At 53.9% G+C, this 19921-nt stretch overlaps 3 protein-coding genes across 3 annotated transcripts; 2 read left to right on the top strand and 1 right to left on the bottom strand.

Annotated features, from left to right (window-relative positions):
• Nucleotides 1–574: 574 nt before the first annotated feature.
• On the bottom strand, nucleotides 575–1893 carry TLX2 (T cell leukemia homeobox 2; the record flags this gene model as incomplete). Its single annotated transcript, XM_080931983.1, has 3 exons — nucleotides 575–791; nucleotides 871–1108; nucleotides 1494–1893. 3 exons carry the CDS (start codon nucleotides 1891–1893, stop codon nucleotides 575–577), a joined length of 855 nt encoding a protein of 284 aa, XP_080788109.1.
• An 8629-nt stretch (nucleotides 1894–10522) lies between these two features.
• On the top strand, nucleotides 10523–13196 carry PCGF1 (polycomb group ring finger 1). Its single transcript, XM_080932240.1, has 9 exons — nucleotides 10523–10638; nucleotides 11071–11176; nucleotides 11280–11432; nucleotides 11605–11676; nucleotides 11811–11916; nucleotides 12094–12127; nucleotides 12225–12311; nucleotides 12886–12966; nucleotides 13051–13196. Exons 1-9 carry the CDS (start codon nucleotides 10546–10548, stop codon nucleotides 13096–13098), a joined length of 780 nt encoding a protein of 259 aa, XP_080788366.1. The 5' UTR covers nucleotides 10523–10545; the 3' UTR covers nucleotides 13099–13196.
• A 4211-nt stretch (nucleotides 13197–17407) lies between these two features.
• On the top strand, nucleotides 17408–19070 carry LBX2 (ladybird homeobox 2; the record flags this gene model as incomplete). Its single annotated transcript, XM_080931832.1, has 2 exons — nucleotides 17408–17632; nucleotides 18682–19070. Exons 1-2 carry the CDS (start codon nucleotides 17437–17439, stop codon nucleotides 19068–19070), a joined length of 585 nt encoding a protein of 194 aa, XP_080787958.1. The 5' UTR covers nucleotides 17408–17436.
• Between the last annotated feature and the right edge of the window lie 851 nt (nucleotides 19071–19921).

The following is a 19921-nucleotide window of genomic DNA, read 5'->3' as shown; positions in this document are numbered from 1 at the left end:
TCTGACCCTGCATGGCGCCGGAGACAGGTTCTCTTCCTAGATTTTATCCTCTGAGTATATGTGTCTACTTACCTACAGCATATGTGCATTAAAACTCTCAAGAGGCAGAGCAACCTGCAGACAAAGAGACTGAGCCTAGAAGGAATCCTTAGTGATTGTTTTACAAATGAGGGATGAGGTCCCTGTCACAGTAAGCCACGTTCTCTAGGGCCAGCGCCTCTTCCACCCTCCTACCCCCAGCTGTCCTTGATGTCTGCCTTCACACCAGCTCGGAGACCCCTTCTCAGCAAGACATGAGCTCTGAACTCACTCAGGACAGAGTCACAGTGCCTTGCAGGGTCCTTGCTTCGTTCACAATCCATCTTGCAGGTTGCCCTTGCAACCCACGTCTCAGTGGGTCTAAAACAAAAAACAAAAACAGAAAAAAAAACGCCACGAAAGGCGGAGTCAAAAGTGCGGGCCAAGAGCCACTGCTGGCCAAGGAGCTTCGGAGGACAGCCGCAGGCCTTCCACGCCTCACACTTCGCCGGCGTCACGGCACCGGCCACGTTGGCGCTAGTCGGGCGAGTGTCGCTCACACCACCGAGGCGAGCCCAGACACCGAAGCCACCTTGTTGTCCTCGGCCCAGGGCTGCAGATTCTGCAGCGCGAAGAGCGACGAGTTGTGCAGGCAGAGCGGGTCCGGTGGCAGCGGTGGCCGCAGCGGCCGGGGCAGCGCGTCTTGCTGCAGGTGCAGCAGCAGGCGACCCGCGCGGTGCCGCTCGGCCTCGCGCTCCTCCGCCGTCTGGCGCCTGGGCGAGCGGAGAGCCGGGGTCAGCGGGCGGCCCGGCCCTTCCCCGCCACTCGGCCCGCCCGCGCCCCGCATCTCACCGCCACTTGGTGCGTCGGTTCTGGAACCAGGTCTTGACCTGCGCGTCCGTCATGCGCAGGGCCTTGGCCAGCGCCGCCCTCTCTGCCGACGCCAGGTACTTCTGGCGCAAGAAGCGGCGCTCCAGCTCCAGCACCTGCGAGCGGGAAAAGGAGGTGCGCGGCTTCTTGCGCTTCGGGGGAGTCCGGTTTTGATAGGGGTGGCCTATGCGACGTGTCCCAGAGAAGGGCGAGAGAGCAGCTATGAGAGGGAAGAGCAGGGCAATGTTTGGGGGTGGCCCGAGGTGAAACTAAAAGAGCCCCTAGTCCTCATCAGGGGTCCCCATCCCCCAACCACAGAAGCCTCCTCATTCAAGAAGGGTCTTAGGAAGAATCAGGGCCCTCCCAAACTTCACCCTGCCCCTCCTCGCGGTAGGCACGATGCGGGTGCAGAGGCAGGGCGCATACACCCGACGACCGCAGCCCTCTCCTTACTTGCCTCTCCTCTGTGGGACCGAGAGAAATGTGGGATCGAAGAGAATCCACGGGGATGAGCAGAGAGGAGAGATGAACCGGGTAATGGGGTTGGGTAATGGAGAAGAAACGGGGTCGTGGGGAAAGGACGCCGAAGGGTTGGGCAATCTCACCCGTGAGCCTGTCCTTTGCAAAGCGGCGGCCGCTGTCCATCCAGGGGAAGGTGAGTCCCGCTAGGCCCCCGGCGCCACCCAAACCAGAGGGTCCGGGCACGGCGGGGGCCGCACCCGAGGGCGGCGGCACCGGCAGCGGGCGGTGCGCCGGGACGCGGATCACGCCGCCCGGGCCCACTCCCGAGCCTCTAGGCAACGAGGCCAGCGAGCCGGCTGGAGCGTAGCCCGAGGCTCCGTGGAATCCACCGGAGAACGCCGCACTCTCCCCGTGATTCTGGCTCGCCTGACCCGGACCCAGACCGCCCCCCGGGGGTTCGGGGCCGCTCAGGATCTGGTCGATGCCGAAGCTGATGGGCTCGTGCTGCGGAAGGTGGTGCGGAGCCAACACCGCGGGCTCCATGGGGCCGAGCCTGAGAAGGCTGGGAGGTTGGATGACTGGAAAGGATGTCTCTGACGGCTGCGGGAGCCCGGCGGCGGCGCGCTCCGGGCAGCCGCTTCAGGGGCCCGCGGGGCTGGCCACGGCCATGCGCCGGGGCCCCCGGGACAGCAACATCCCTGCACACCGGGCGCAATAGCGCGTGTGCCTGCCCCTCCCGGGAGTCTGTTCAGAGACTCGCATCCCGAAGGAGGGCGGCGGGCGGGGGTCCCAGGAGCGCAGGTGGACGCTAGGTTGCGCAGGCCGCTGCCCGAGTCCGGTGTGGAGAGAGGTGGCCAGCTCAGGCAGGGGCAGTGACTCGGGTGGGCAGAGGGGGCTGAGGGAGGGCAGGGGCGGGGCCCCGCTGTTAAAGGGGAAGGGATGGCTGGATGAGCCTGGTACAGGCAGAGGGCGCGGGTGTCAGGAAGGCGCGGTGCGCGGGAGGGGCCGCTGACTCAGCCGGGATGCTCTCGCGCCTGCATCCTCGCCGGCCTCCGCCTTCGGGCTGCCTCGCCGGTTCCTCGGCAGGGGCTTCTCTCCCCAGACTCCACTCTTCGCCTCCCGATGGGTGCCGCTGGCCAGTTCCTGGATTCGTTGTGGCCCCTACCCAAATGCCCTCTGAGACCAAATCTCGTTGTGGCTACCTGGCTGTGCAAGAAGCGGTTGGGGAACGGCGATCCGCGATCCGGAGTCCCAGGAAGAGGCCAGGTGTGGGAAGCAGACGGTGGCAGGGCGCGTACGGTGGGCTCGGGCAGGAAATGAACATCTGAGCTTGGAGTGGTGGTGCACCCACCTCCTGGCTTTTTTCTGCACCACTCCCCGCCTTACTGGTCCTGACCGACCAGGAATTAGTACCCTGTTTCTTAGAATTTCGACTTTCTGAAATTGCTGTAAATCGGATCCGTGTCTCAAACGGACCAACCCCGGCCTCCACCGCGGGATTCCACTTCTCCAAATTGCATCTTGGAAAGCTATCCTCACATACTATCCTCCCTTTTCTAAGGAGAAAGGGCTACACTGGGGACTCGCTGAGGCCTTGGGAGGCTCCGGGCTCCGCACCCTACAGACACTTTACCCCACCCAAGCATCAGAAAACGCGCCTGGAGCTTGCCAGCCAAGGAAGGTGGGGGAAGGCTGAAGCGGCTTGGTGACCTTGTGACCTCTGGGCGCGGACCCAGGATCTGGGAGTGTGTGACCTCCGCGTCCCTCCCCGGGATGGGACCCCTGCCGGGCGGGCCCCTAAGCCGAAGACACGCCCCTGCCGCCACCCTGCCCGGTGCAGGCCGCCATAATCGGGTTAGCTGGGCCGGAATTACATTACCTTCCCCAGCCCGCCCCGGCCCTGGGGGGGGCCCTGGCGCCTCCGAGCCGGTGAGACTGGGCCCAGGGAGGGGGGCAGTGGGTAGGCACGGAGGCACTGCTCAGCCTGCCTTAGACATGTCCTGGCCAGAAGACCCCGCCCCGCTATGACAGGCCTGGACCCTCACCCCTACCCAGCTCAGGGTTCATCTCTACCCTACGGCTTTCCCGCGTGAAGCGAAGTGCCTAGCAAGTATAAACCTTCTTGGGGCTGCTGTTCTAGTTGTTTCTCCAGGATCCCCCTGGGAAAGGCGCCCCTCCTTTCTCCCAGCAGATGGGCTGGCAGCCTGATGCCTGGGGCAGGGTGAAGGGGTCTTTTCTCTCCTGGGAACCAGAATATTTGGGCATCTGGACAGGAACATAAAAGTAGATAAAAGTAGGCCCTTCCTCCTCAGTGTTCTCAGAAGCCTGCGGGGTGGGAGTGGAGTTGGAGACAGAGAGTGGTTAGGGGCTCGGGAGAACATTAATATTGTGAGAGCCCTCTCTTACCTTGGCCACAGTACCCTCAGCTTTTCCTTCCACCTTCCTGGTCACAGGGCAGAAGAGGGGACAGTTTGGCAATGGAGCTTTTGATACCCCCTAGAGAACACGTTCATTTCCTCTACCCTTCGCAGAGCCCTCCCTGTTCCGAGCAGCAGAGGGGAGGCTACATGAAGTAGGCCCCACGCAGAAAGCACACCACTGACGGGGAGCCTAGGAACCTGGCTTGCAGGTATGCCAGGAGGGTGAGCTTCGTGTGGGAAAGTGAATGAGAAACAGCAGTTGGTGAAGACTGGGTGTCACCTTTGAGGTGGCACTCCCCCACTGATGACCTTTTGGGGAGAATGGCCACAAACCTGGGAGTTAATGAGAAACCCGTCTAGGACTGAGAATACCCCGTTCTGTCAGCCACAGGCCCACCTAGGAGGCTCTCTTCCTGCCTCCAGCTCTTGAATGGCTCCTGCCAGATCAGGCTGAAGATGAGGGGTTCTGGGTAAGTGTTTCCTCCTGTCCTATCAATGTGTTTGTGACTCGCACCCTCAAGTCTTTCCCCTTTTCTCCCCCACCCACCTTTTTTAATGTTTGAGATTGTGTCTTGCCCTGTGACTGAAGCTGGTCTTAAAGTCACCACCCTCCTACCTCTTCTGCCCCCCTGGAAACTGGTTTTCAGGCCTGCCCTGCTATGTACCTCACCGCCCCCCACCCCGCCGAGAGTTTTGAGCCTTTGAGGCCCGCAGCATTGGGGGGGGGCTGAGTGCTCCACCGTAGCTCTTTGCTGCCCTGTCTCCCAGTGTTGTCCTTCAAGATGGCCCCAACTCTTCTGTGTCATCAGCTTAGTCCTTCCTAGCCCAAGCTATCTCAAAATCTCCTCATCAGGACAAAGTCTTTGCCTGGCTTCTTAAGCGAAAATTTCATTTCTTCTTTCCTTTGTTCTATCTGTGACTACTGCCTCCACTTCTCCATTTCCTCCCCCTGGGCTGTTCCCGTGTTAACCCAGTGAAGAGTGGCTCTTCTATACCACTGCTGCCTTTCTTCTGAGGGTGGGGGTGGGAGTGCCGCACTATGTAGTTCTGACTGGTCTGGAACTCATTCCTTAGACCAGGCTGGCCTTGAACTCACAGGGATCCACCTGCCCCTCCCTGTTGAGTGTACAGTCATGTGTATGCATGTGCATGGGTGTGTGTGTGTGTACCACAGTAGGAATGTGGGGGTCTTCTTCCACTATGTGGGTCCTAGGGATAGAATTCAGGTCGTCAGGTTGGTAGTGAGCACCCCCACCTGCTGGATCATCTCATCCGCTCTTAAAATGCCCTTTCTTTGGGCTTCTATTTCTTTCTTTTGAGCCCTGAGGATTGACTACAGTGCCTCAAGCATGCTTGGCAAGTGCCTCCCACGGAGCTACACCCCAGCCCTGCTTTCCGTTGCTCTTGCATTGTTACTGCTTCTAGCCTCCCTCCACTGGCCTTGCTTTCTTCTCCTGGAGGATTTGAGCATGCTTCAGAGCTCTGACTCCAGCTTTTCTGCACCTCCTCATCCTTTCCAGTAGCCCCGATTCTCACCCCCACCCAGACAGCACTGGCACCTGACATTCGAGTCTCATCCCTCCAGTCTCCCTTCTGTTCCAGCCTTCCAGCCGACTCCACCCGACTCTCTTGAAGTCACTTTAAGTCCAACAGGCTGGAGGAAATGCTCACTCGTGATTCATTAGCTTAGGGCCTACCCGGCAGGTGCCTGGAAGCTTCCTTCTACCGTGCTTCCCTTTAAAGTTTAAAATGCAACAACAACAATAATAACCAAAATAAACAACAAATGTAGAAAGCCAGGCAGTGGTGACACATGCTTTTAATCCCAGCACTCGGGAGGCAGAGGGAGACGGAGCTCTATGAATTTGAGGCCATCCTGATCTACAGAGCAAGTTCCAAGACAGCCAGAGCTACATGGAGAAACCCTGTCTCAAAGATAGATAGATAGATAGATAGATAGATAGATAGATAGATAGATAGATAGATAGATAGATAGATAGATGGGTGGGTGGGTGGATGGATTAAAAAGCAGCTACCACCTCCTCTTCTTCAGCCTATTTCTTTGTTGATCTGTAGCTCACTCAGATCTTGAATTCACTCTGTAGCCATGGCTGGCTTTGAACTCTGATCTTCCTGCCTCTACCTTCTGGGTGCTAGGATTACAGTTGTGTGACATTTCGAGCTATGGACCTTCGTTCCCATTGCTAAGCTCTTAATCTAAGCTACCACTGTCACCTACATTCTTTCATTTGTTCATTTAGTACATTTTAGTAAGATTCACTTAAATTTTATGTCCATGTGTGCTTGCCTGTGTGAGTTTATGTGTACTACATATGTACAAGACCCCCTCAGAGGACAGGAGTGTCAGATCCCCTGAAGCCAGACACTTGTGAGCCACTCAACCAACATGGGTGCTGGGATCCGAACTCCTATCCTCTGCAGGAGCAGTGAGTGCTCTTAACTGCTGAGCTCTCTCTCCAGCCCCCATTCGGATATTTAAACACATACTATGTGCTCAGATCTGGGGATGCAGATGTGGCTAGCACATCCTAGAATAAAAGGCAGATGAAAAACTAGGAAAATACTAGTAAAAAATACCATGATGTCTATATAATATAGAAAGAGATGGAATACACACAGAGAGCTGTGGTGGTGCATGTCTATGACTAACTACCCTAGGACGCTAAGGCAGGAGGATCACAAGTTTGAGGCCAGGTAGAAGAACACTGTTTAAGAAAGAAGGAAAGAAAGAAGAAGAAAGAAAAAAAGAAAGCTCAGTCAATAAAGTGTTTGCTATAAAATTCAAGGATCTGATTGGATGGACCCCAGCACTCACGTGGATATGAATGGCGTGATGACACTCTTCGGAGGTAGTGACAGGAAGCCAACGGGGCTTGTTGTCCAGCCACAACCTTATTATCAAGGAGGTCCTCCTCGGGTCTCTCAGGATCCTAAGGACACCAGAGTTTGACATGTATGTACATGTGTGCTCCCTGTAGTATATACATGCACACACACAGAATAGGTGACATTAGGAAAAGATTTATCTTTTTAATGCATGGTTTTGCCTGTTTGAGTTTAAGAGGCCAGGAGAGGGCGTCAGGTCTGGAACTGGAGTTACAAATGGCCATGAACATCTGGGAGCTGAAAACCAAGTCGATGAAAGAGCAGTAAAGACTTAACCACAGACCCATCCCTCCAAGCTAAGGTCCTTTTTTTTTTTTTTTTTTTAAAGAAAAAGATACATAACCTGGCACGGTGGCAGGGTGGCACGGTGGCAGGGTGGCACGGTGGCAGTGCCTTTAACCCCTTGAAAAGCAGAGGCAGGTGATCTCTGGAAGGTCAAAGCCAGTCAGATCTCTCCTGAGTGCCAGGTAGCCAGGGATAAATAGTGATGCCCTGTCCCAAAAACAAAGAATGAAACAATAAATGTTAACAATGTTAAAATGCTAAGAAGCAGCAGAAAGCAAGGAAGCTTTCTGAGAGGCAATGAGGTTATTTGTGCAGCAGGAACACAGAAGCCCTGTGGAGAAGACCGAGGGAAGAAACATGGATGGCCAGTATGACAAAGCACAGCCCATCTCAATATGTCTATGGAACAAAATTGGGGAGCCCAGTGTGGCTGGGGACCCAGGCAAGGCCTTAGGCTTTTATTCTGACTGAAAAGGGAAGCTATAAGGCTTTGGGGTTGTTTGTTTTGCTTTAGATTTATTTATGTGCCCCAGTCTTTTGCCTCCGTGTATGTATGTACACCACATAACATACATGATGTGGTGCCTGTGGGGGCCAGACTAGGGCACTAGGTCTTCTGCAGCTGGAGTGACAGACTGTCCAGAAACCTTTTACAAGGTGCTGAGAAGTGAACCTAAGTCCTTTGAAAGAGCAGCCAGTGCTTAGCATCTGAGCCATCTCTCTAGTCCCGGGGTTACTTATTGAGTTGTGTGTGTGTTCCTATTGGTCAGCACGGGGCCAGGACAAGCACTCTGCTACTGAGTTGTAAGCCCTGCACTATTAAAATATCTTAAATAGGAAAAGGACAGAAAATAAACTGATTATTTGTTTTGGCTTTATTGGATATTTTATTTACTTTTCAAATGCTATTCCCCTCTAGAATCCCCCTATCCCATCCCCTCTCCCCTTCCTCTATGAGAATGCTCCCCTACCCACCCACTCCCTCCCATCTCCCTGCCCTGGCATTCCCTTACACTCGGGTATTGAGCCTTCACAGGGCCAAGGGCCTCTTCTCTAGTTGATGCCTGATAAGGCCATTCTCTGCTACATATGCTGCTGGAACCATGGGTCCCTCCATGTGTACTCTTTGGTTGGTGGTTTAGTATCTGGGAGATCTGGGTGGGGAGTCTGGTTGGTTGGTATTGTTGTACTTCCTGTGGGGTTGCAAATTTCCTTCATACCTTTTTCTAACTCCTCCATTGGGAACCCCATTCTCAGTCCAATGGTTTTTTTGAGACAGGATTTCTCTGTGTAGCCTTGGCTATCCTGGAACTTGTTCTGTAAACCAGGTGTATTAGTCAGGGTTCTCTAAAGTCTCAGAACTTACAGTAGTCTATATATAGCAAGGAATTTGTTGGTGACTTACAGTCTGTAGTCCAACTCCCCAACAATGTCAGCAGCAGCTGTAAATGGAAGTCCAAGGAGAGAGAGAGAGATGGGGGACAAAAGGTGTGGCCCAGATTAAAGGTGTGTCCCACCACACCTGGATCTGGGATTTGCTTTGTCCCAGATGACCTTGAACTCTGAGATCTCCTTGCCTTAGTCTCCTGGGATTCATAGCCACTATGCCTCAAGATCTCCATGCCAAGATCCAAGTCAGAAACTTGTATTTTCCAGCCTCAAGATCAGGATCACAGGTGAGCCTTCCAGTTTTGGATTGTGGGTCATTCCAGATATAGTCAAGGTGACAACCAGGAAGAGCCACCACACCAGGCTAGGCTCAGACTCGGAGACCCACTGCCTCTGCCTTTCATGTTGGCTCCATAATCTGATTTTTCAATTTTATGATTTACTTATTGCTTATTTTGTTGTTGTTTTGGAGATAGTCTTAACATAGCCCAGGTTGGCCTCAAATTTGCTATGTAGCCTAGAATGACCCTAAACTCCTGATCCCCTAACCCCATGCCCCACCCCTGTAAGTGCTGGGATTACAGGCCTGTGCCATTATTTTTTTACAGTTTTCTTGAGGTCTAATTTACAATAAGCTACAAATATTTAAAGTCTATACTGCAATTGGTCTTGATATGTGTTAATGTCCACTAAACTAGCACCGTGATCAAAATGAAAAACACATCATCAAAAACCAGTGTTCTGGAGCTGGAGAGATGGCTCAGTGGTTAAGAGCACCTACTCTTCTTCCAGAGGTCCTGCGTTCAGTTCCCAGCAACCACATGGTGGCTCACAACAAGGGATCCGATGCCTTCTCCAACAGTGTTCTTCCTATGACCTGAATCACTGCCATGATGAGGGAAGACCGGACTACAGAGAGCAGTGCAGACATGGGCACGCCTTAAGACCTGTAATGGCTCAGTGGTGATTAGGTGGCTTGGACCAGGGAGGTAAACCATAGCTGTAAAAGTGGTCGATTAACAAGTCATTAATACGTTCTTGATGCTTATGTACCCCATTCAGAGTAGAACATTTTATTCCATTTATGGGGTAACAAATACATACTCCTTTCTGTGAGGTCCCCATTACCGTCAATCTAACTATTCCGACTATTTTAGGCCACACTCCTTGGATTAGGGCTCTCAATCCACACCTGTTTCTTTGGCCGTTCCCCTCCACACTGCCTTTCTTCACATTTATTTCATCCATCCATATGTCAACCATGCCCACACAAGAGTTCATTTTCTCCAGAAAGCCTTTCAGGTTTCTGCTAGTATCTCCCCTCTCGTTCCAATCTCCGATTGCACTGGATGCTAATAACGCTTCAGAGTAAATTTATTCTTTTTAAGTTCCGCTGTAGGGACCCAGTGATGACAGTGTACCAGACCGGGGGACCCCTGTGTCCTCCCCCAGTGTGGGCCCAAGCCTATATGGTACAGCGGGCACTCGCTGCCCAAGTATCCTCGCTGTCAATCCTCCCCTCCTCCTTCGGCATCTGCTCTGCATTAGTCTGTCCCAGGCCTCCGCAGGCGCCGATGATTAAATCATCATCATTAACCAGGGCCTATTCTCCCCATCCTCGGCAGCAGGGAGAGAGTAGGGAGCAAGATCGCCACGTTCCCCGGGGGGTCTCTCCCTCTCCACCCCGCCCAGGGCACTCTCTCCCAGACTTCGCGAGCCCGGAAAAACTCCCGCGGCGAAGACCGGAGAAGGCCCGCGGCTCGGACGCAGCTCCACAACGCGGACACCGCAGCGGAGCAGGGCTGTGCTGCATAGTGAGGACCCCCCATGTCTGAGGCGAGGTCGGGTCCCGGGACTCCCACGCTCCGGAGCTGTTGCCTCGGGGTCCCAGGACACAGGTTTTTCTATCGCAAGCTCCCGAAGCTGATCCAGAGGTTGTGTGCGCGCCGTCGGAAGAACGCCTGTGAGAGGGTGCACAGCAGAGACCCTGCTTCTCGCACCCCGACTCCCTAACGACCACCGAGTGTTGGGGGGGCGGCGGGCTCAGGTGAGCACACGGGGAACTAAAGAGGGGGCGAGGGTGGGGTGTGCCGGAAAACTAGCCAATCCGGAGAATGTGAGGCCCTCGTTGCTAGGAGACAAGTCCCGCCCCGCAGGCGGTACCGGAAGTGGCGGGCTGGGATCAGCCTTTAAGATGGCGTCTCCTCAGGGGGGCCAGATTGCGATCGCGATGAGGCTTCGAAACCAGCTCCAGTCAGTGTACAAGATGGACCCACTACGGAACGAGGTGCCGGGGCAGCGGGATGACTGCTGGGGTCCGTTAGCTGTGTGAACCCAAACGGAGGAGAGGACGGGTGGTGGCGGGATGGGCGCCCAGTGCGCCTGCGCAGCAACGGGGTGCGCGATACGCACGCGCGATTTTGGCCGGGTTGCCAAACGCTGCACTTGGACGCCTGCGCGTTGTGTCTCCCCGACAGCGTCTGGTCTCCTTAGGGAAAAGAGAGTCAGGCGGGTCTGCGAAGAGAGAGCACCCGCTGTGCGCGGAGCCCTCTGCTGGGCGAAGGGGGAGCTCACTCCTCGTCTCTTGTCGGGGGGAGGGGCGGGGGGGGGCCTGAGGACCGTGTCCAATAACAGAAACTGCTCTGGAGTTGGGAAGTGCAGAGGTGAGATGGGGAGGGCTTGCAAGACCAGTGGGGAGTGACTGAGGGTGTGTCCGCAGGAGGAGGTCCGGGTGAAGATCAAAGACCTGAATGAACACATAGTTTGCTGTTTATGCGCGGGCTACTTCGTGGATGCTACTACCATCACAGAGTGTCTCCACACTTGTGAGTGTCCCGGATCCTGATCTGTTCTCATCCGTGCTGTCTGGGTCTATCCCATGTGTTGGGTTCCCAGGGGGCCTGAGCACCTGCATTTCTCCTCTTACAGTCTGCAAAAGCTGTATCGTGAAATACCTGCAGACCAGCAAGTACTGCCCCATGTGCAACATCAAGATCCACGAGACGCAGCCGTTGCTCAATCTCAAATTGGATCGGGTCATGCAGGACATAGTGTATAAGCTAGTACCCGGCTTGCAAGACAGTGAGTGGCCATCTTACGTTTGCGGGGCCTCTCGACTCTAATGCTGGGTGGCATCTCGAAGTTTTCTTCCCAAGAATTTTGTTGGGAACCAAAAAAAAAAAAAATAAAGAGATAAAGAGGTCAATAGCCAGGACAAAGGAAATTAATATGGCCGCCCTTCACCCCTTCTTAGGTGAAGAGAAACGGATTCGGGAATTCTATCAGTCCCGAGGATTGGACAGAGTCTCCCAGCCCAGTGGTGAAGGTATGTCCTTGGTGGTCATTTGGGGGAGGGGGACGAGTAAAGCCCTCAAAGCAGTTCTTTTGCTTGGTTTTGCTCTCTGGGGAAAAGGGGGTAGGGAACCTGTACCAGCCTCCTCAATATCTACTCTTTCTCAGAGCCAGCCCTGAGCAACCTTGGCCTCCCCTTCAGCAGTTTCGACCACTCTAAAGCCCACTATTATCGATATGATGAGCAACTGAGCCTATGCCTGGAGCGGCTGAGGTGAGGGGCAGGTCAGAGGTTGCGTGAGGTGATACTAGTGGTGACCGAGATGCTAAGGGACTTGGGGAAAGGGGTGAGGGAGTGTCTGTTCCCTTGTAGGAAGTATACTCTGGTACTATGCACTAGGTAGGAGACAGGAAAAGTGGAATACTCTAACATGTGTCTGTTTCCATCCAGTTCTGGCAAAGACAAGAATAAAAATGTCCTTCAGGTGAGAGGGGCTAAAGGGACGGCCTCTTTGAAGGAGCCACTTCTAGTGACCCTTTTCTCACACACCTGTCCCTCTCCCCTTTCATCTCTGTTCCTAGAACAAGTATGTTCGATGTTCTGTTAGAGCTGAGGTCCGACATCTCCGAAGAGTCCTGTGTCACCGACTAATGCTAAATCCACAACATGTAAGTAAACCTCCTAGGTTATTTGAAGAACAGAAACTGAACGGGGAGGACTTGTAAGCTCAGGCAGGAAGACAGGCTAGCCTAGGCTATATAATGAGTTCCAGGCCAGCCTGAGCTCCAGAGTAAGAAGACTCTGTCTGCAGAAGCGGAAAGGTGGACGAGCAGTTGCTGAGATGGGTGAGGCAGTAAAGCACTTGCCTCACAAGTGCCAGAGCCAAAGCTCAGTCCCCAGACCTAAAAACAAACAACTGAGCACAGTAGTGCAAACTTGTGATCCAGCACTGGAGCTGGAAGTAGCCTACCCTGGGTTCCAGGCCAGCGTGAGCACCTTTCTCAGAAAAGAGATGGATGAAGCCTGAGGAGCAACACCCAGAGGTGTTCTCTGGCCTTCACAGACGTGAGCACATACAGCATACAGGCACAGGCACACACACAGAGGGAGGGAAGGAGAGAGAGAGAGAAAGAGAGAGAGAGAGAGAGAGTGTGTGTGTGTGTGTGTGTGTGTGTGTGTGTCTAGGGACAAGTCTCTGCCCAGCACTACCATGAACTCTTTCCTGCCTAATCTCCCTCTTAGGTACAGCTCCTTTTTGACAACGAGGTTCTCCCTGATCACATGACAATGAAGCAGCTTTGGCTGTCCCGCTGGTTCGGCAAGGTAAGTGGTGATGCGTGAGCAGTGGGCTGAGGGGCCGGCAGGTGCTGAGAGCCCACTCACATCTTCTTCCCCTTTTCTCCTTAGCCATCTCCTTTGCTTCTACAATACAGTGTGAAAGAGAAGAGGAGGTAGGGGCCAGGCTCGCTTCCTCCCTCTTCCCACCCCTCCCCAGATATTTATGTGAAATTAACTGTGGCTTTATTTTTTGAAATAAATGCTTTTAAAAAGCACTTCTCACCTTCCTTCTTACCCACTGCACACTCAAACTCTGCCCTGTGTCCTGATTCCTCCTAAGTCTCCCAGCTCTCACTGGGAAGAAGTGTCTACGTCACCTACCAAATGTCCTCAGTGGCTTACCAAAGAAGGGAGGTAGAGGCTCATGGTGAACCCAAACCTGGCCTTTTGGTGAAGTAATGGCAGCTCTTGCTGTCCTCATATGCTGCAGCGTATGGCACCAGCCTCAGTGGACGTCACAATCCATGTCAAGAGAGAACAGTTCAATTTACCAATGAAGACTCGGGAGCCAGGTGCTGGGGTGAAAACCTGCCGTCTCAGGCAGAAAAAGCACCTAGCTGACCTTTCAGAGGTCCTGAGTTCAAATCCCAGCAACCCCATGGTGGCTCACAACCATCTGTAATGAGATTCGATGCCCTCTTCTGGTGTGTCTGAGGACAGCTACAGTGCACTTACATATAATAAATAAATCTTACAAAACCAAAAAGCCAAGACAATAGCAGATGAGGTCACTCCCAGGACTTTCTGAAGGAAACCTCAATCTGCTGCCCAACCTGGGATGAGTGTGTTGGGGAAACAATTGTAAAGCCTAAATCTCAACGACTGAAGGCTGATTCCTGGAGTTAGGGGGCTTCTGGTATGTAGCTGAGGTCAACGGATGCAGGCAACATGAGCCAAGAGAGCTTAAGCTTGAACCTAGAGCTTTTCCAGTGTTCGTAACCTCTGGAGACCTCATCAAGTTTTCTTATAGGGCCAAGGCAAAACATGCTACAAATGAGGTAGGCCAAGTGATTCCCACCAAATCCCAGCATTAGGGAAGCAGAAGCAGGGGAGTTACCAGGAGTTCTGGACCAGCCTGAATGGAGTACAAAGAGTCCCCAACAATAAAATGTGCTTAACTGCCTGAGGTAGCTGACAGGGATCTGGGGGGTGCACCCCTAAAACTTGCCCTGTTTTCCATGCCTCATTCCTGTAAAGTTGGGGTATAAGAGGGATGGATGTCAGTGTCATCTCCAGAGACCCCTCCCCCATGCAGAACAGAGCTGTTCCCAGGAGTTGATCTCAGTACACGTTAGGTTAAATATCCCAATGGTGTTTTCCTACTTCCTTCCGAATCCTCAGGGTGTTCTCTGGGGTTTCTTTATGCACCCTCCTGAGCTTCATAGGGAGTGGCTGCTAAGCACCGGAGTCTGTCCCTGGCATTCTGCGAATGGAATGGCGCTTGCTTTTGGACATTGCTACAGCTCAGCAGAGAGTTGGGGGATGGATGGGGGTGGGGCTCGAGAGTGAGCGGAGGTCTTGGGGTTGAATAAGATCAAAACACAAAGTATGAAATTTTCAAAAACAAATTTTTATAACATTTAAATTTATCAGACAGCAGCTTGCATCAGTGCCCCTCCCACCCCGAGCTAAATAAATGGTGGTGATGGTGGTAGTGGTGGTGGTTTTAATTAAGCTGTGCCTGAAGACTGGAATATCGGAGCTCGGGAGCCCTGAGCACCCACTCTTGGAGATGCGGTCCTTGCTTTGAGGCCCGGGACAGCTGAAGGTGCTAAGGCTTGTTTGGATCGGGCTGGATCTAGTGGGTAGGGAGCCTTCCTCCCGCAGTGACAACACTGCTGTGGTACCTCTCCAGTGGTTGCTGATGCTGAGCAGCTGCAGGCTCCCTTTTCCACCCTGACCCTGAGGTTACTCACATCTCATATTGGGAAATCAGGCCAATGCTCCTGGGGGAAGGGTTGCAAAATCCAGTGGAACTTGGTGCTCTTAGGATTCCTAAGATATGCTGCTCAGGGCTGCCCACTGAAGGCTGCCAGGGCCCCAGGCTTCAGCCCTTGCTTTATTCCATCCCTACCTTCCTAGCCCCTGAGGTTTCCCAGCTCTGCTCCACAGCTCTGTCCATGTTGGGTGCAGAGAGGACATGTACTTCACTGTCCCTCCTGTGCCCTTCCCCCTTCCCAGACAAAGGACTTTACTAGAACAGTGAGCAGGAGTACAGACCTACCGACCTGCAGAGCGCTGAACCTCTACAAAACACTGGGCACCAGGAAGCTTCTGCACTCCCCAATTACTGCAGGGAAAACTATGAGACAGCTGAGTGCTCCCCTCAAGCCCAGAACCCACGTTTAATCTCTTAACATCCCTCATTAATCACTCACGCTCCCCTGGTCCCCCTCTGTGGATCCGGTTTCTCCCCAGCTCATGTTCCAAATGCTTAGCCAGGAGAAGCCCCCCTCAGTGGCCCCAAGATGGTCTGGACTAATCCCTGGGCATTGGTATGTCCTTGGTCAGTCTCTGGCGTTAGGGCACCTTCTCTTTATCTTCTCCACTCTCTTCCCCTCCGAACCTGAGTCTGAGGACCATCCATCCCTTACTCGAGCCCATCTGCTGAAGGGAGGAGGTAGCAGAAGAGATGGAAGGAAAGGAAGGCAGAACCCTCAGGAGAGCCCCACACTCCTCACACACAGGAGTAATTGAGAGCAGAGGTAAAGAGGACATAAAAGCCACGTAATGGATACTGGGGAGGCTGCAGTGTCTGTTGGGTGACAGGACTGGCAGGGCAGCTCCTCCCGCCTCCAGGGATCCCCTTTAATTGCATATTAAGTGAAACCACAAGGACTGGGCTGAGGCTTGAAGGAGAGAGCGGCTCTCCTCTAGTGCCTTCCCTTACCCCTCCATTAATAACTAATCAACCAAGGTCCTGAGGCAGCTCAGCTTTCCTTCGAGGCCTGGCTCTGCTCTCTGACCCTGCGGTGGCTCTTGGAGCTTCAAGAGCATCCCCCAAGTTCCAGGAGAGTCTGGGTGCCTGAGGGCTGGGAGTATCACCAGAGGGAGCCCTTTATGGGAAAACACCCCTCCCACTATTAAGGGGAGTGTCCTACTGTCAAGGAGCCTTTGGGCCAGGCTTCCAGGGTCCCCTAAGACCTTTTTGGAGCGCCCAAACTCTAAATTACACTTGCCCCAAGGCAAATAATAGTGGGAGATGCAGAGGCTACAGGAAAGGTGACATCGGGACTAATGGAGGAGAGACTGCTCTGGGGTTCTCATTGCAGTTTCAACAAAACACGAATAAACAGGATACTAGCTTTGGCTCTGCACAGTGGCTCCCTCCACAGAAGACTGAGCCAAGAAGATAACTTGGACTCTGAGCAGAGCCTGGGCTACAGAGTGAGGTCCTCGCTCAACGCTCAATCGTAAAGAAACTGATTAAAGTTAAAGCCAAGTGTGGTCAAACACAGTTTTCGTCCCAGACAAGATTGAGACCAGCCTAATCTACGTAGTAAGCTCTGGGACAATGAGAGCCCATCTCAAAACAGCAACAATAAATTAAAAGAATTTTGGTTTGTATTTGCAACTGTCTGGCAATGAAGAGGCGTGTCCCTTGGAGTAGCCAGACTCTGCCTGTGAGCTGTGAGGCCGGCAGCTATTTGAGTCCTAGAAAGCGAACCCTTGCAAGCTTACTGACCCAGCTTTGTTAAGCAGAGCTGCCTTGTTTCAGCACAGGATGATCATGGAGCACTAACCTGGATGTGAGCAAATGTGGAGAAGGGGACAGAGAATACAAATGGACAGGCCAAGCCTTCAATTAGTCTTCCCAGGAGAGTGATCTTACAAGGAAGTCACTATGAACTATGAGGGCTTAATAAAATGATAAAGCTCACCAGACCTATGGTGGGCCAGTAAGAAGTGGGTCCTCTGTGAGGACCCGTCCTCACTAGCCTGTCCCATTTCTTGTGGTATCGTTTTATGACAGGCATTCCAATAGGCCAGGTTCTTGATCTGGACCCTCACACTACAGCAATCATTTCCGGTCACCATCTTCTCTTTGAAACCTTTTCCCTGGCACAATCAGCCCTGATCCTGTTTCTCAGCACTCTGCAAATCGCCAGCCCTTGAGGCCAGAGAAAGTGATTTTATTGCCCAGGGGTTTATGAGCCAGGGCATGCGAAGGACCCAAGCTGCATGTGCACCCAGTTTGAATGCGCACAGAGCTATACCTCAAAATCAGAAGCTCTATGGAAGAAATAAGGCTGCCAGCATATCTATCGGCTCCAGATTTACTGCGGCCCTTGAAGGGAGGTGGGGGTGCAGAAGGAGGGGACATGGGGCTTCAACAGAGCTCTAGGGGGCGGGTCTGAGGCAAGGGGCCCAGATCGGAAGCTGAGCGCTGGGGGCCTAGGAGATTGTGGAGCCAAGCGCAGCGGGAGGCGGGAACGCTAGAGTCCCCCGCTTGCCATGAACTCTGGACGTCAGCGCCGGACACCCTTCAGCATCGCAGACATCCTAGGCCCGAGCATGGTCCCCGGAGCACCTTCTGAGCCGCAGCTTCCCGAGGCCGGCCCTGATCCTGCGTCGCCCCTGTGTGCGCTGGAGGAGCTAGCTAGTAAAACTTTCCGGGGCCATTCCCCGCGCGCTCCAAAGCCTTCTGAAGGTACACACCACGCCATCAAACTCCCTTCCTGAGATCGCGGACTTGAACTCTGTGGAACTCTGTGTGTGTGTGTGTGTGTGTGTGTGTGTGTGTGTGTGTGTGTGTGTGTCTGTCTGTCTGTCTGTCTGTCTGTCTGTCCGTCCGTCCGTCCCTGTCTATACCTCTGTCTCTCCCTCCACTCCCATTGCTCTCTTGTCCTTGGTCACAAAGTTTTGTCCGACTCTGGCCGGTCATTTTTACCCACCCCCTGCCCTTTGCCCAAGTGTCAGGAGTTGCATCTGGGGGGGGGGGGGCGCAGGTCTCCTGAGTTAGTTCTGAGACTCTGCAGTTGCTCCAGGGGCTCTCAGGAGCTGTGGGACACCGCCAGGCTGGAGAGAATCCAGGGACTCGCTGAGCTGGTGCGTTCGCTGTATGCGGGGCAATCGCGACCAAGAGAGGCCGTGGAGGAGACACAGCGCTTAAGCTGAAGGCAAGAAAAGAGTGAGGCAGGGCTAGGACAAGGCAGAAAGTTCCCGAGACCTCCCCGCTACCCAGTCCTAGCCTTGCCCCCGCCCCCGCCCCAGCCGGACACTTCTTGAACACTTAGAAGATCCTTGCAGCACCGTTGGGCACAAGAACCGCCTTTCCTTCTCCCTTCCCTTTTGGGCTCCCGGAAAGGGAGCTGGGGTTATTAAGGACGTATAAGCAGAGGACTTTATACGGTCACCAGGCCGGATGGATCACCCGATCTCAATTTGGCCTCTAACCTACTACCACGCACAACCTGGAACCCCAAAAGGCGCCAGAGGACCGTCCAAACGGCCTTGACCCCCGCACCAGATCTTTGGTCAGTCCCATCCACCCTCCACCCACTTCAGCAACCTTATCTCTGTCTCTAGCACTCCCACGGGCTGCCGCACTTCGAATCCGGACCCTGACCGGTGTATAGGGATCGTGGCGCTGGTCCGCCCCCCAGCCCCCACCTGCTTGAGCCCCGCGACCCTAGTTTTTCCACCCAGACCTCAGCTCTTCTAAAGCTGCAGACTGACATTTCCGTCCCATCCTGGCAGGAAGAGCCGCCCCGGAGGCGCCGCCGGGTCCTGGCACTGGTGTCCGGAGACGCCGCAAGTCCCGTACTGCCTTCACTGCACAGCAGGTGCTGGAGCTGGAGCGACGGTTCGTCTTCCAGAAGTACTTGGCACCGTCAGAGCGAGACGGACTGGCTGCGCGGCTGGGCCTGGCTAATGCGCAAGTGGTCACTTGGTTCCAGAACCGTCGCGCCAAGCTCAAGCGGGATATGGAGGAGATGCGCGCAGACGTGGCATCCCTATGCGGGGTGTCCCCGGGAGTCCTGTGCTACCCAGCACTGTCAGACAGCGCTTCAAGCCCTGACCCTGGCCCTTCAGGGCCCGATTCCGAGCCCCACTTATCAGATGAAGAGATACAGGTGGATGATTGAAGGAAAAGCTGCTGCCAGCCCTGGATTCTAGGGCCCTGGACTCCTGGTAGGGGCCTTGTCTGGGTTCCCGGGAGGAGGGTAGAGACCCATTTAGCTCTGTTTTGTACCTTACTCCACACACCTCCTTTTTTTACTGGTTAAGAATAAAGCCGCCATTCTGCAGCAAGAAGCCTCAATCCGGAATGCCCGCAGCCCAAATCAAGGCAAGCTGCTACTCACTGGGAAGTTCTGTTCTGTTGCCTTGCGGTTCCTTTAAAACATGGTGCCTCTTTTAGCCCAAGTAACAAACCTAAAAGGTGGGTGTCTGACTACGCTTACTTTTCAAAAGAGGTTTGGGGTCAGGTTTTGGATTCAGGCATCAGCTGCTCTTCAAAGACCCGGCTTGTCTTTCTCCCCTGGAGACACTGGATGGAGAGGAAGTGGGCAGGATTCTAGCGGTGGCTTCCGGCCACTACCCCCTACTGGCTACCTTTGTTCCCAGGACTCTGCCTGTAGCCTTGGAGATCTCAGCACTAACCTTTAGGTTGGCCCCTATATAACAACGTGGTTCTTTCTCTACTCTCTTTATTAGGTTCCCTACATTAAGCGTGTCACAGTAAGCTTAGTGTGGGTGCACACCTGTGATCTCAGCACTTGGAAGGGAGGGGCAGGAGAATCAAGAGCTCTCAGTCAGCTCGGGCTATATCAGATCCAGTACGAGCTGGGGTGGGAATGAAGAGGGGAGATAAAAAGTAGCTGTGACTGTCACAAGAGCATCATAACCTGGACCCACTGCTGACATCTCTGACCTTCATCTTTGACCTTCCTTTTTGCTGGCCGTTAATCACTGTCCTCCTGCAAGGACACTGACA

This window comes from Micromys minutus (genome assembly GCF_963924665.1).
Source record: "Micromys minutus genome assembly, chromosome: 18".
Lineage (NCBI taxonomy): Eukaryota > Metazoa > Chordata > Mammalia > Rodentia > Muridae > Micromys > Micromys minutus.
Note: the sequence above shows the minus strand (reverse complement) of the source record. Positions and strands in the feature narration are given on the sequence as shown.